Source organism: Saccostrea echinata, unplaced genomic scaffold, assembly GCF_033153115.1.
Source record: "Saccostrea echinata isolate AGI-Se365-2 ecotype Australia unplaced genomic scaffold, CSIRO_AGI_Sech_v1 ptg000022l, whole genome shotgun sequence".
In the NCBI taxonomy this organism is placed as follows: Eukaryota; Metazoa; Mollusca; class Bivalvia; order Ostreida; family Ostreidae; genus Saccostrea; species Saccostrea echinata.
In genome coordinates, this window is record NW_026889771.1 from 1555222 (window position 1) to 1572463 (window position 17242).

A 17242-nucleotide genomic window follows, 5' to 3' on the forward strand; every position below is an offset into this window, starting at 1 on the left:
AAGTGAAAAAAAAAAACTTTTTTGAAATAAAAAATTTATTTCTAATTTTTTGAAAACAAAAAGAAACAAAATAATAACACAAATGACAGAAATTTCTGTAATAGTCAGGCACTATTGCAGGTTTACATAGAGATTTAATGAACACCAGCTGCTTATAATGCATAAAAGAAAGGCTTCATTTTCTAGAAGTAAAAATACACATTCATTAATTCAGAGCCCATCCAGAGCCTATTTAACCCATAACATTGATAAAACTCTCTGATAAACTTGATCATATAATCCACATACAAGTCTTTGTAAAATGCAAGTACTTGGTTAATATTGTTATATATCTAGGAATCCTTATAAACATTTATTTGGTGTCGGTATAATTATACAAATACAGTATAAAAAAAAATATAGGATATCATATAGGAGGTGGGTATAAATTATAAAATATTTAGCACGATGAACTGTATGGAGAATTTTAGCTATTCTCGATACAATGTGTAATTTATCATGAACAAACTTTCAAAATTTCATCTTGGAGTGAAAAAAAAAAATTCCACATTTGTCCGAAGGTGCTTAAAAATTGTCATCTTTGAGTAAAAACTTGCACATTTATAAAAAGGTGCTATCATTTACAAAAAAATAACACTAAATAATAATATTCTTAATTATATATTATTACATGGGTTATTATTATTGTTGGTAAATAAAATCTTGAACCTCTTGCTTAAGCATTCAACTACATGTAACATTCATCTAACATACATGTGTTTGCCATATGTTCTGGGAGTTTTAAAACAAGGCCATATAGACCCGTTCATGCTACAGATTTCATACCTGCTGAATACCTGCAGTCATGCAGGTTAAATGTGCAATAAAAGGACAGAAGGAAAGGTGTTTTAAACTCAGAGGATTGGATATAACTAGGTAAAAAAAAAATGAATTCCTTTTGCTACAATATTGCCACAAATAACTGGACTTGAACAATTAAGCATACCCATGAAATGAGACTGTATTATTGCAATATACCAGTGCTAAAACATAACCACACCAGACAGCAACATTTGCATAAATTTGCTAGCATGTTATATTCTTGGAGATGCAGCCTCATTACAGCAAATTCTATTCCTAAAATTACTATAATTATATGCCTTAATGTTCCTAAATACACATGCATAAAATTTTGGGAAGGTAAAATTTAAAAATCTCATTTAAAAACAAAATTCTGATTGGTCAGAAATATATGACCCATCTTTTTTATAGCAATTTTGGTTATCGTTCTTGACTTCCATATAGGTAAGTGGTCAAGCTCTAAAAAAATCTATCTGATTTTTGCATTTTAAAATATCTACAAAGCCATCCCCCCTTAATGGAATTGATAAGAAACATTGAGCAAGCATTGAATAGGTTTGTAGAAATAATTTTCTATAGAAAACTACCTTTGTGAGCACATTTATAATACTGTCTACACATTAAAAAAAACCCAAACATTCATATTGAATGAAGTAAATTTAAGATTTGAGATCTAAAAGAACTTGGTGTAATCACTTAAACACATATTTTCACAGAAATAAAGAGGTTGTGAGGAGAGAAAAAAAAGTTACTTAATATAAAATCAATTTGACTACAACCTAAGTTCATAAAAAGCTGAATTACAAACAAATTCACAACATTCATCTCTACACAAAAGATACACTGGATTCTACTGTGTCAGTGTTAAATGGATTATTATCAAATGTTCTAATGATATTTTTTTAAATGCTTGGATATCTTTTATTAGAATATGTTTTCTGTAAATAAGTATAATATCCAAGGTTTGAGGAATATATACATTTCAGTTATTTTTAAATTGGGGATATTTGCTTCAATATGATCAGGAATTAAAAGATTTAAAGCTTTTTTTTTTAGTTCAGGTTTTTGAAAAAAAATTCTATTTCCATTTAACTGCAACATTTTGAGATTTCAACACAGATGGCAAGAAAAAGTAACAAAACTTAAGTTTTACATAACGACAAAGGCAGACACACGTACATATAATGATAGTCGCTCTATAGACATACAATTATTCAATTACAATGTATTGTGTCGCAAAATAAAGGTTAATCGTATAAAGGAATTAAGTTTTTGACCCATTCTGGGAGAAATGTTCCATTTTTCATTCATGTACCTCTGCTAAAGGGTAAACAGTACTGGTACCACTAATTAGGTCTATGTGTAAAGTAACATTAACTCTGAAAGCTCTATCTCTTAAAGCTGTTTGGAGATTTTAAAAAAAAAATTATCAATAAATAACACAAAACTTTCTAACTGTCTAATTAAAAAAAATATATATAAAAGAAATTCAAAATACTACTCACTACACATTATCAAAATTTGGTATTTTTCTTGTCTTGACAAGTCATACAAACAAACAAGTATCAACATAATGAGCTAGAATTCTAAACAACAACTTTCAATACTCCTTTTTCTGACAAGAAGAGCTCAAAGTTTCATTTCTAGTATGCTTTAACTTGATTAACAAAAACACATACATGTAAGTGTATCACATGTTGCATCTAAAGTAGGAGCAGCACAACTTAAAGCATTATTTAATGCTATTCACTAACTACAAGTAATATCAAGGTACATTGTTAATGTTGTAACCACATAATTTACCCTCGGTATCCTTAAATAAATAAAACTTTAAATATGTTACACTGTATTTTACACTAAATACTAAAATTAAAATATACTTAACTATGTGTTCATTTTGCTTTTGAAACTATAAACTGAATTCAAAATAATAAGGAATATTTTAGGAAACCAATAATGTATCTGTTCATGTTTCTTGATATACATGTATGGTACATATAAGTAAAGCCTTTAAAAAAATATTTCGTTAAATACCAAAGTTTTGGCAAGGTGCTGATCTTAAGTAAAACATTGTAATAATTTACTCTATTTAAATCCAAGAAATTCTACCCCTCGACCACAACCTGCTAACAGATTTTACATCCATGATTAGATAAGATACATATTAATTTCTATGACAACTGCTCTTTCCAGTTAGGTGTTTCTTATTGCTGTTCTCTGTTTTGATTGGCTGCTAATTTTACACTTGGTCACACTGCTGCTGAGGATTGTCTTTTATGACCAGATTTCTGAAAAACAGAAATTAAGAACTAACAATATATTTGCTCAATATTCACCAATGAAAAGATGGATCAAATTATACTTGTATATTAATCAAATGACCAATGGAAACTTTGAACTGTCTACTAAAGTATGACTATCAAAGCAGAATTTCTTGTTGATACCGAAAGTAATTCATGAACTCTGGCAACATAGAAAATATAAAAATAATCATAAAGAATAAAAATGGCATATTTTTAACATGTTATATGGTAAATTTAAGTGAAATCTGCATAAATCAATTCCATAACCACAACTTGTATATATACTGCACAATAGGTATCTCAATAGGTATCTGATTGTCAATTTTGTCTTTATGTGACCTTGACTAAATGGCTAAATTGCCTGTGTCAGGGTCAAAATAAACACTCTTATCCAAAGCAACCTTGTCTAGAATACATGTATTAGTTCTGGTGATTCTTTGGAACAAAGGTATCATCTACACATACTTGTAATTTGCAAAGATTTGTGGAAATTTTTACAAACATTATATTCCCCCCAAAAATTCATTTGATAGGGTAAAATAGGAACTTTTGAAGAAAAAATATGTCAGCATATTACATCGTTTTTGAACAACAATTCATGTAACCAGGATGCAATTTTATTGGAAATATATTACACATGCATTAATACATGTATATCACAAAGTATTAAAAAAAATATAATAAAGGCCAATACAGTGTATATGTAACTGAGTCAGATCAAATACATTTAGAAAATTACCAATGATAGTACAGGTATTTAAAATCAGATTTAAAAAAAGAACTCATACTAGATATGTGTTTGGGAAATATAATAATCACTGGTAACAGATTCAGCACGTTGCCAATTCATAGTTGACCTTTGTACACTATTCAATATGACCTTGACTGTAGCATTGGCCTTGATCCTCATCTTGGTCTATATCTCAAAGAGGTTTATAGATATTGCCAATTGATGGCAAGATTATTTCACTCAGATGAGACATCATCACATGCCAGTGAAGGGCTTCAAATTTAGACCTTGACTTGCACTCAGGGTCAATGAGCAGCGAGGAATCTTATCATGCCAATGTCTGCAGTGAACGAGCCCTGGTTTTTAAGGTCTCATCTGAAGGACCTGTTACTTTCACTTCAGAGTGCCAAGCACTTGGGAAAGGAATAGTTGCTACCTATTTTTTTTTTTAATCAAAATGGGTTTGTTGTGGCCAGGACTTGAAAACCCACAACCTTCTGATCTCTAAAAAATGAGCTACCATGAAAGTTAATAGGTACTGCCAATAATATAGCTTACAATGGACAGGATCCCTCCCCCCAAAAAAAGAAATCCCCCCAAAAGAATTTTTTTGGTTTATAATTCTTCAAAGATGTGTAATAATGCACTTGCTTATTATATACTTTGGGTGTAAATGAAAAACATTATGAAGCAGAAAAGCATTTTGATTATGTGTGTGTGTTATGATCCTGGAGAATAGAACTGGTAGACAAATATATTGTAAATACATGACAAGTGTAAAGTATGTATTAAGTATGATCAGAGGATAAGAAGTTTCTTCTTCTTCCCTTTGCCAGAAACCTTATCAATGACTTCCAGAACCTTCCTCCAAATAATCATGTCCACAATTTGCTTCCCATCTGTGCTCAGAGGTAATGCTGTGGTGTATAATACTGTTGCACATGTATTTGCATGTGGCACTTGAAATACATATATATAGATTGTAGCGCATTCTCAAAAATTCTGCAGTGATATGTTAATTTGATCATCTCATGCATGATTACATGTATATATATATATATATATAAACATACTTGGGTACATTTCAAGGACTCTGATAAAGCAAAAATATCACACTTGCAAAATCTTTACCTACCATTTTGCCGTAATTCGGAATGAAGCTTTACTATGCAAGTGCTTACTCTGTAGTTAATATGTACACACAATCATTAATACATAGACAGGTGTTAAAAACCCACATCAATCAACACACAAACAGACAAACAAGTACAATTACATACCAGCCGCCAATTAATGAGAGAAATCCAGTCGTTACATTCCTGCTCAGTGGTGGCATACATGTAAAATGTCCGCCATTTAAACACAACTCTGCAATAAGTAAGAGATGTGTACTAATACATTGAAAGGTATTGTATCACATGAAAGTTCTCTCAAGAAGTATATGTAAATGTATGCCAAAAAAAGATGACTTGTACATATTCTTTACCTGGCAGGATAGTTTTCATATAATGAAATGCTCCTTTTACAAAACAAGTGACCACATATACATTTTGTACATTATGAAAGGATCAGATACATGTAGTTTGTATGAAACAATTCAGTCACTTGTCTCTTTTAACAGTAACAACTACTTATCATCAAATTTGTTTTTATTTTTGTGTCTCATTTTGATAAAATAATACCCTTCCAAATTCCTTCTTTTAATAGCAATATATAAGTTTGTATTTCTGTGTACTTATTATCCCTCCATTTGCCTTGACAAAACAAAAGTCTCTAATGAAACTCTAGCTCTCTTTAAGTTTAAAACAATCTTATGTGGGGTGTTGGGTTGGGATGGAGTTTACATTTCTTCATGTTTTTTACTCTGAAAGACAACACTTCCTCCAAGGGGAGCAAGAGTAAAATTGATTTGTTGAAAAATACAGTAAAACTCGGTTATAGTGAAGTTCTTGGAATCTGTGGGGATTTATTTTGCTATATCCATTATTCATTACACTAATAATTAGTAATAACAGTTTTAAAGTATATACTGTAACTATGTACCGGTACATAAAAAAAATGAGAAACGTGTCTTGATTTAGTCTCCTTGTTTCAAGCCTTACTGAATTTTTACAAGTAAAAGTTGTATTTTCCAGAATTATTGACAGGCAGACATGTCACCAATGTGTAAACTCATCAGGGGTGTGTAAAAAAAATGTGCCTGTATTTAGAGTTTTGATATTTAACAATATGCTAGCCTAGTTGCTACATGGGGAAAGCTAGCATATTCTTTATGCAAGGTACGTGTACCAAATCAAAGATGGTGACCTTCATTATCACTGAACCAGAGTTTTATATAACTGGTGTTTCCTTCTCAATCTCAAGAAATTTTAAATATGTTTATTTACCCATACTTTTTTGCCTGACTCAGCATAAATTTGTTCTAGAAATAAATGATTGCTGAAAAATTTGCATCCAAAATCTGACATCTTATTGTTAGTATAGAACTCAAAAGATCTAGATGTCTATAACCCCTAGTGGCTATACTAGCTACCACAATCTTAAAAAGCAGTCCTTGTTTCTGACCACAGGAGTTAGCATACCTATCAATTTTACCAAATTTTTAGCGAATAAAAAAATATGCAATACCTATAATTATTATAAGTATTACGAATTTTTTTTATTTACTAAAAATTTCGGTAAAATTGATAGGTATGCGGACTCCTGTGCTCTGCCCAATAGGGCTTCAAAGGGGGGGGGGGATGAGACAATTTTTTTTCTCATTTTTTCCTTATAATGCAGCAGATGCTGAAGCACTATCTCACCTGAAAACATTGAACTTTCCCTTATGAGAGCTGTCTCTTTGGCATTCAGAACACTCGTCTAGATTTAATGCCCTGATTGGAGTTCTGTCTGTTTTATTTTTGTAATATCGTAGCTCGTTTTTCTGTAGGACAAACCATCTCGTCCTCCACGTCTGCAAAAGTCACACAAACAATATATGCATCCTAGGTGTAATTGTTACAGGTACAACTTTCTTTTTTCATACTGTACACTACTTAATATTACTTTAAAAATATAAATGCCTTTGTAAATACATGTATGTTAATTTGATATTTATCATTTTTTAAATTGACTCCTGCTGAAAATTGTAAATTTTTCAAAATTAAAAAACACCACCTTAAATGTGGATCCAAGTTTTGTTAAAAATCCCTCCTTAGAATTAATCTGCAAGGAAATGCATTGAAATCAGGATTCATGTGAAGCATAAATATTTCTTGGATCTCTAACTTTCATTTTTAATCATTACTTTCTTGTATATTGATTACAATAAATTTTTTTCTACATGTAGCATTTTAAAGTCGAATCCCTGATCATAACTTTTAACACTGACATGTACTTGAATAATTTTAGGGAAGATAATTCAACAGCACTAGATTAATTTGTACATTTCTGATGAAATTTTTAATTTACACAGAAGTACCCACTGAGAATTCTGGTCCCCGGGAGAAATCGTCAGCTGTGCTGAACTCCGCATGGACTCGGATTGTATCGTACATGTTAGGTTCATCAATTACTCGAGGGTACGGAAAACTAAGGAGGGTCAACTGACCTATAAATAAAACGCTCATTCTTGAAGAAGTTGTAAACTCTGATAAACCTTCAATAATAGAGGGCCCCATACAAATAAAAATGATTTATAAATAATATACACACTTAACCTACATTGTGCAGTTTAATATTAACTCTAATAAAATATACCTTCACTTATCTCAACAAAAACTTCATTTCTATTCAATATTCAAATTTCTTTCCAAAATTAGCTAAACATCTTTAATGTAAGTGTGCAAGTTTACCATCATGACAAGGCCATTTATTTCATTAATACATGTGCATATCTAATTATATTTAAATATGCATTATTATCATGTATATTATACACAATGTATCTAACATGTATAAAACATATCTAGTTAATGCATTATCAGGTAATCAGCTATTAAAATAATGTTTTGCATGAAAAGTACCTGACTCAGAGCCAATTAGAGGTTTATTCTGAAAGTGGTGTAGTAAATCTTGAACACTATCAAATTCTCCATGCCCAAATTTATAATTCGTACCAGTCCAGGTTAGTGGGTAATGCTTCACAGATGAGTCACACCTTGCAGTATACAAAACAGTCAAATATTACAAAGATGACATAAAATACTGTCTATTAAATATACATGTACTGGAGCACTTGGTGACCCTCCAGCTAAACACTTTAAAATCCAAAGTTGATCTCTTGCCCTCATTGACATGTCATAGCTGTGTCATTTAAAATTGTATCAAACTGATAAAAACTCAGTATTTACATGATTAAGAGGGAAATAGCTGCCCTAGTAAGAACTTGGCCCCAACGTGAAAGTGTTCCTGTCTGCCAGACTTTATTCCGCAAATGTAGATGACAATCACTGATTTACAGAACTTAGTTAAAGGGCACAGTCATTCATATTAAAACTAGTCTACATCCTTAGCGTACACTCATGTACTTGCCAGTCTAGATCCAGGTCAAAATATCCAATGTAAAGTTGAACGAGACCCAAATGTTTGATGCATCATAACTTGAACTTAGTGGTCAATAGTTACCTGACTGAGAGGGCATAATCACCAGGTTTAGAACTGGGTCGCAGTAGGTAAGTCCCGTCCACTCCATTCTGTAACAGTAAACTCTCTGCTGTATGACGGTCACAACCAGGATGAAACCAGCTGTGTAAAAATAAATTTTAATAAATTAATAATATGTTATTTAAAGATGCCATGTCTCTATCATGGATGTTGTTTTCTTTCTTGAAAGTTGTTCATGTTGAGAAATAGCAGAAATGTGAGACAGTAACCATTAAATACAGCGTTATTTTTGTGCAATGATACCTTCATACAATGATTTCAGAATTATGACATCCCTTTTTAAAACGTCAAAACAAATAAAATTCTTATAAAAATTTTCTTTGCTCACCTTAATGTTTCTACCTGTTCACTTGACATTTTGTCAAAATCTTTGACTTCAAATTAACATCCTGGCATTTTACAACCTGACAATGGCTGTCATGAACCAACACATCTGAAAAAGAATAAATTTTTTTTTAGGTTAATGATATTTATCACAGTAAATAATCAGTCTCAATAGGACTGAACATTGGCACGCTTGTAAACACTCCTCTTACTATATATAAGCTCGAGTTTCCTTCTAGTGAATTCAGTATCTTAGATTGAACGAGGAACTTCCTGCTCACTGTTAATTATTGAAAAATAAAAACAAACCTACAGTGACATTATTATGTCGTTATATATGATTCAGAAGTTGGAAAATAAACTTGGAGGATGCTGTGAATCATATTAAACATGTGATTTAATAATGGTTTTCATCAGGTCAAATTGAGGGACCAGTTTAATAATGATTTGGTACATGTCAGTAACATGCAGCTAATAATTAAAACCTATTTTGACAAACACTGTAAAACTCACTAGAACAGCTTGTACTATAGTATGACTTTATCCCAACCTACAATCAAAATTACTTATGTTTATTATTATTTTTTGATATGGGGTGTATTTTATTGCATGTATATAAAAGTGTACTAAGGAAGAATAACGACAAAAAGAGAATTATCAGTGAAATCAAATAAATAAATAATAATCTACAGTATGAGATGCAGGAAGAGATTCAAGGTGTTTCATAATAGAACAATTGATCCAAAATATTGTGTTCGAATTTTTAAGGATAGTCATGGAATTCAATGTGTATTTCATTATAATAATGAATGAACAAAGATCAAAATTCAACACTGCAGACAAAAAGGAAATCAGTTTATCTCGAATTGATATATTTTTTGAAGAGGGTGATTATAGTAAGTGGTTCACAACAACAGTTGAATACATCAGCTACACAGAAAACAACAGCTAACTACACCAGCTACACAGAAAAAACAGCAAAACAAGAGACCCAGGGGCAACATTGCTCACCTGAGCACTGTGGCTAGGAAAAAAGAAAAAATCAGTTTAGTACTGAAAAGCTTAAATGCATAACTGGTCCCAACCTACCCCTAAAAGGGAGTGGGGGGGGGGGGTATGATTTGAACAAAATTTAATCTACACTTACTAATGATGCTTATATAATTTTTTTACTAACTGTGACATTTTTCTCTACAAGTTTGAACTTTCATTGTGGCCCCATTCTACCCCTGGTGGTCATGATTTGAACAAACTTGAATCTACACCATCTGAGGATGCTTCCATATAAATATGACAAACAGTGGCTTTGCTGTTCTTGAGAAAGATTTTTAAAGATTTTTCCTATATATTCCTATGTAAAACTTGGATCTTTCATTGTGGCCCCATCTTACCCCTGGGGGTCATGATTTGAACAAACTTGAATCTACATCATCTGAGGATGCTTCCACATAAATATGACCAATCATAGCTTTGCTGTTCTTGAGAAAGATTTTTAAAGATTTTTCCTATAAACACCTATGTTAAACTTTGATCGTCCATTGTGGCCCCACCCTACTCCTGGGGGTCATGATTTAAACAAGCTTGAATCTACATCATCTGAGGATGCTTCCACATAAATATGACCAATCATAGCTTTGCTGTTCTTGAGAAGAAGAGTTTTGAAGATTTTTCCTATATATTTCTATGTAAAACTTTGATCATTCATTGTGGCCCCACCCTACCCCCGGGGGTTATGATTTGAACAAACTTGAATCTACACCCCTGACAATAATTCCACATGAGTTTCATCTTTCCTGGCCCATTGGTTCTTGAGGAGAAGATTTTTCAATAATGCCATTAATTTTTTGCTATTTCGTAATTATCTCCCCTTGGAGGAGGGCGTGGCCCTTCATTTGAACAAATTTGAATCCCCCTTACCCAAGGATACTTTGTGCCATGTTTGATTGAAATTGGCCCAGTAGTTCTGGAGAAGAAGATGAAAATGTGAAAAGTTTACGACAACGCCAATGGACAAATTTCGATCAGAAAAGCTCACTTGAGCCTTCGGCTCAGGTGAGCTAAAAAACCCAATCCACACTCTTATAGTATCAATAAATTATTGTCCCCCCTCTCATGAAATCTCATTTGTCTGTCAGTCTGTCTGTCAAAAAAACTTTCACCTTGGTCATACCTTTTGAATGAGAAAAGATTTCACCTGTACATTACCAGTGACAAGACCTTTTCAAATGTTCTAGGATTTTTGACCCTATGATCTTGACTTTGAAGTCAATATTGACCTAATATTCAATTTTGAACATCGGTGATAACTTTTGAACGAGAGAAGATAAGGTGTTCACATTTGACAAGTGCATAAAATACTCGTTATATAAACTTATACAAGTTTACTGTGGTTTTTGACTTAATGACACTGACCTAGAAGTTTGACTTACTTACTATCTAAAATTTTAACTTAGTCCATACATGTAACTTTTGATCTGGAAGACAGGGATTTCATATTTTTTTTAACAAGATGAAGTGCATTACTTGTGACAAACCTTTTGGAATGTATTATGATATTTGACCTTATGACCTTGATCTTGAAGTTTGATGCAGTTTTAAGAAACTTCAATTTTGTCTGTAACTTTTTTAATTCAAGAATTTAAATCTTTTTGTATGATGGACAGACAAGACAGGGCACAAAGACAAGACAATATGTCATGAATAATTGCATCCCAACCAATAAGAAACTTCAAAAAAGAAATATTAAACTTATTTACTATCTAAAACAAACAATCAGTTCAAACTTAAGATCCACCCTTTCTGCCCCCCCCCCCCACTTTTATTCAAAAACATACTGCATTTCTACAAAATCCATTTTGGTTCACTTGGGTAGCCAATTTCAAAAATACTCTTTCATAAAATTAATGAATACAATAGAAAGTTTCCAGACACGTTGTTCCATAAACAGGTACATTTTATATTTTGATAAATGTACTCTTCACTTTTATGTATTTTGAATTAATGAGTGGACTTAAAATTCACTTCATGATTATAATAAACAATGTAAAACAATTTAATATATGCTTAAAGAGAATTTTTATGAAATGCTGTGACAAGGGGAATAACTCTCGCATATTGAGCATTGTAAGCATATGATTTTATATCATTATACAGTATATTTAAATAATTAAGTCATCCTGTTTTTCATCAATTTTCTGGTATTTATTTATATATATACAGGGTGATTTTTTCATTCTCATCTTCAAATTCCTTTGTATGTAAAAACCACTAAAATACCAATGAACCAGCAGGTATCTTCATTATTCATGTATACTACAGATCCCCTATTACAACAATACTTGATAGCCTAGGAAGGATTTCAAATTGCAAAAGGTGATCTAAGGGCCATATCCCCAAAATTTCACCAACTTTTGATTATTGACCTCTTTAATTTGCATATCTTGCTTTTGTTAATCTATTTTTAGGTTTTTAAATTTTACAAATCATACACCCATATACATTTATAAAAGAAATGATATAATAAACTAAACTTTAGAAGAGAAGACTATCTAGTAAGTTATAGAACTTGTGTCCTATCTTTTTGACTTTGTCAATAAAATAAGTTCAATTCAATAATTTTTTAAAAATATATGATAAATAGAATGCTAATAACTAAAACTGTATCATATATAATCAGCCCTTGGGCTGACATGGGGCAACTAAGGCTAATATAACATATGACATGGACTTTAGTAGGTATGTAATATATTCTCTATACAGTTTTTGTATGATGTATTTCCCTTTCGAGTTATTTCTCTCGGACAGTGTCTTGGAGGTCAAACTAGTGAATATTCCTCTAAGCAACCAATTTTAAACATGTATGACAGAAACTTAAGGCCAAAAATCTTAAAACTTCATACTATGGTTCATTTCTTTAGGAAATGGTAGTAGAATGAAGTATTTGAAGCAGACTATAACTGGAACTCTTCAGCATCAGAGGTTTAAACGAATAGCTTATTGCTATGAAAAATCAACAGCTTTATATTTTGATGAATTTAAACCTTTTAGAGGTAAGAAACAAAAGTTTTATGGAGATAGGGAATTAAAAGGATATCCAAAGCAAAAAGTTGAAGCGGACAGCTAATTCATTTTCGCCCGTATAAATTGAAACAAGCGGTCAAAGTCCGGGCACGAAACCCCGAATGAGATTATGTGACACTGGTCTGAGATCCGTAGAGACACCAGACCAAAATTTTTAGTCTCTACAGATCTCGCTGAGATTATGGGAAATAGCTTTTAAATGACGGAAAAATCCAGCACAACATTAAACCTTGAAATTATCTCCCTTTATTTTTATCAGGTGTTCTAAGTCAAGTAAACTGTTATACATTCATTTAAACATCAATTATCACTAACCTATTACTTTAAAAAAAAATAAAAGACGTAAAATTTCATAGATTTCATAGGTTGTTGTACACGTTATTTTATGGATAAAACTGCTGACTCCTATGAATGATCACACATTTAAAAAGTTTAAGGTTCAAGGTGTTATACGTGTATTATGAAAAGAAATAAACTGAAACAGCTATTATTATGTCAGTATAAGCACAGAGTTTCTAATCATACTTATTTTGAGCCTGTAACGTGATCACTGATATTCTTTTTAATCGATCATGAATTTTTCCTGCAAACAGAAGCTTAAAACGTGCTAAAATGTATAAATAAAATGCAAACGTAATCATGAAAATTCTAATGGATTAAAAGTAATGAACATAGACGAATATAAAACTCACATAAAGCAAGAATTTCTTGTCAGGCTTTGTTCATTCTCATGATTCTGCCCAAGTTCGGAAACCGGAAGTTTACATCATCCTGTGAATTCGAACCCGAAGTAATAAGACAGCTGCCCAAATTACCTAAAAAAAATTAATAGGAGGGAAGTATGGGTTTGTGATGTTAAAATAATAGTAGCATGTCTCATTACCCTGTGAATTCAAACCAAAGGGAAAAAAAAGCTTAAGAAAGTTACCCAGAAATAGGAGGAAAGTGGGGGGGGGGGGGTTAAGAATCAAACAGTGTGTGTGTGTGTTTGACCCCATTTTTACTGAAGTTGGGAAATATTAATTTGGGTGTCCACCCATCTGTCTGAGTGTAACACTTGTTTCCAGATGATATCTCAAAAAGCATTTGAACTCTACTAGCCATTGCCTATAGAAGACCCCTAAAGATTTTGAGGTCAAAAAGTCAAGGCCAGAAATTCATACATTATGTCTGTATGCAATACACTTCCTGGACAATATCTCAAGAAGCCTTTGAGCTTTTGCAATAAAATTTTATATAACAACTCAATCCTATGACCGTAAGAAGACCCCTGTCTGTTTTGAGGTCAAAAGGTCCAGGGTCAAGGTTAGAAATTCAAACATTCCATCTGTGTGTAACGCTTTCATTATCAGACAAAATCTCAAAAAGGCTTTGAGATTTTGCACTGAAATTTTATATAACAACTTCCAGTCTGACTAAAATCAAACCTTCACTAGCTCCTTTTTATTTTGATTGTCGCGTGACAATCAAAATAAAAAGGAGCTAGTGAAGGTTTGATTTTAATCAGACAGAACAACTCCCTATGGCTAAAAGATGACCTCTATCAATTTTGAGTTCAAAAAAGGTCCAAGGTCAGAAACTCATACATTCTTTCTGTTTGTATCAATTTTCACTTCCAGACAATATCTCAAAAGCTTTTGTAATAATATTTTATATCACAACTTCCCATGGCCTAAAATATTTTGTGGTCAAAAGGTCAAGGCCACTCTTTAGAAATCCTCTTCAGTGGTATGAATATCCAATTCAATCTATAGATCAACTTCAGCTAGATGTTCAAAAAATTTTAAAATCCAGAGGGACCTTGACCTTTGAGGTATGTCAAGTTACCATGGCTACAAAACCTTGAATTAAAACTATACGAGATTTTGATTCATGCATATAGATATAAATTTTATGAATCTTAGAATGACCTTGACAGGAATTTCCTTGACCTTTTGTAAAGCTATTATGTTCCAAAAATCAAGAAAATTAATATGTTAGACCTGTAGAAGTTAAAATCAAAACCCCAGAATATAAATCATAATTTACAGGGGAAATTGATCTATAAATCCTTTCTAAATAAAACTACCAAATAAAGTGATTTTATAATGGTTGTTTATTCAAATAATGAAGGATCATGTAAAGCATTTATGTTGACAGATACTACAACAAATTCATAAAATAAGGAACTTTGAGATACTTATAGAAATAATTAATTGGGATGCTTTAAATATGTTTGCACAGTAAAAGTGCATGGCCCAGAGTACATAAGACATTAAACAATATGTATATCAAATTCATTTGTACATTTAATATCATGTTTATAATATTTTGATTAATTTAATTAATACTTGTAATTTATGGTTGTACACATGACATAAAATAACATAAAAATGCTGATAAAGTAAAATCAAAGACTTTTTTTGTTACCAACAACCTCAGGATAAATTCCATTAAAATGTCGAAGTGGCTTTCATGAACTAATGATATTTTTTTTATCATCTTTAAACTCACCCTCCTTCCATGAAAAAAATGGGAAGGGAAAGTTAAGTTCATACAAGTTATTTATGAACTGAAATTAGAATGTTTGTAGTAATTGAGTCTAATAAGGTTGCTATCTCATTCACAACTTGTTTTATGATGATAAGAAAATCATATGAACAACTAGAGCAAAGCTTGTTGCAAAGCAACGGGTAGGTCTTCTGATGGACGATGGATGTCAAAAGTAATGTATTATGAGTTTTGATCCCAATAATGATAAAATTTAGCCAAATTTCTGAAAATTGCACCAAAAAAAATCATTTTTTCAACAACTTCGAGTCTAGATTTGGACTTTAAGTCAGTCGTTCGAATGTCATTTCTGGTAGAGGTCAAAATTCACTAGGCCAGATAAAACCTTCAAATTCAATTACAAATCATTTTATACTTATTCTATTGATTTAAGAGAAAAGGCTCCATTTTTTATTTTTACAAGGAGATAAACATTGTATGGCTTAGAGAACAACAACAACAAAAGAAAACAAGAGGCCCATGGGCCACAATGCTCACCTGAGTTACTTTAGCCATGCTGTTCTTCAGAAGATTTTAAAACATTTTTATAGTCCCTTGAAAAATTGTGACTCCATATTATAGCCCCACCATAACTCTAAGGGTTTCTGAATCCACACAGCATGGGGATGCTTCATTATCAATATGACTAACATGGACCTTGCAATTATGGAGAAGAAAATTCTTTTCCTGTATACATGCATTACATGTATGTACAGCTTGATCCTGATTTTATCTAACCCAGGGTCCATAATTAAAAGAAAAAATTAAATTCACACAAAATAGGAATGTTTGCAAATTAATGATTCTATTGTGTTTATTTTGAAGATTTTTAAAAAAAAATCTTATGTAGTTCCATGCAAAACTTTGATCCCCTATTGTGGCCCCACTCTACCCCTGGGGGCCAGCCATGGGTTTGGTTAAAATTGGCCCAGTGGTTCTTGATAAAAAGTCCAAAAAGTTTATAGACAGATGGATGGACAGACAGTCAGTTTGACAGATGCTGGACACCCATCAACGGGTGAAACAGAAGAGCTCACTTGAGCTTTGAGCTTAGATGAACAAAACAAAACAACAAATAACAAGAGAGAGAGAGAGAGAGAAACAAGTACTGCTTGGAGTGGAGATATGTTAATACATGTAAAAGGTATTGCATTTTTTTTAAATAAATCATAGTTTGTATCAGATAAGTGAATATGTTAAATATTTATTTGCTCTTCCTGCTTTTAAGGACTTTTGCCATTTCAATGAAGTGCTTCCCATAGCAAAGCTTTGAATCATTATCTGACACTTTCTAATGTATACATGTACATATGTACATGTTAAATCACTTCATAACAAAGAGGGGACTTCCTCGTGTTAAAAACAAAACATAAAAATGCATAATAACAGACAATAAAACCTGAGCATAATCTCTTTCAATGCGACTAGATCAACATTTTTTGTTGTTAATTACCGGTTGATTTAACAAAACTATTAACATTATCAATATTATTACCAGGTAAAAGAAAATTATAAGTGTTTCTACACATGCTAAAAAATACTGTCATTAAAAATCATAAAACCACAAGATACCACTAGTAACCAGTACAATTTATAACAATACAACAAATCAGGTTGAAACCCCCAACCCTCAATTTCCTCAACACTGTTCAGTAAAAAGGACTTAAATTCTCTTTTACTACACTCCTTGAACATTCTTGTCTCTAATTTTCACAATCTTAAATAAAAGAAACAAATCATTACTTACATTAAAATTCAACAAGTAACTACCAAAAGTAATGTGTTTACA

The 17242-nt window shown here is 31.8% G+C and overlaps 1 protein-coding gene across 3 annotated transcripts; it reads right to left on the reverse strand.

Annotated features, from left to right (window-relative positions):
- Positions 1 to 17: 17 nt before the first annotated feature.
- Positions 18 to 17219, reverse strand: LOC133190199 (dual adapter for phosphotyrosine and 3-phosphotyrosine and 3-phosphoinositide-like). Of its 3 annotated transcripts, none has more exons than XM_061325692.1 (10): positions 17201 to 17219; positions 8849 to 8953; positions 8482 to 8601; positions 7881 to 8014; positions 7341 to 7465; positions 7033 to 7080; positions 6678 to 6829; positions 5154 to 5241; positions 5009 to 5055; positions 18 to 3128 (listed from the first exon to the last, which is right to left on the reverse strand). In XM_061325692.1, coding segments are annotated over exons 2-10 (744 nt in total). In that variant the 5' UTR covers positions 8878 to 8953; positions 17201 to 17219; the 3' UTR covers positions 18 to 3127. The 3 variants fall into 3 exon arrangements, with proteins under 3 accessions (XP_061181676.1, XP_061181675.1, XP_061181678.1); XM_061325691.1 differs by lacking the exon at positions 17201 to 17219 and adding an exon at positions 13617 to 13671; XM_061325694.1 differs by lacking the exons at positions 5009 to 5055; positions 17201 to 17219 and adding an exon at positions 13617 to 13671.
- Between the last annotated feature and the right edge of the window lie 23 nt (positions 17220 to 17242).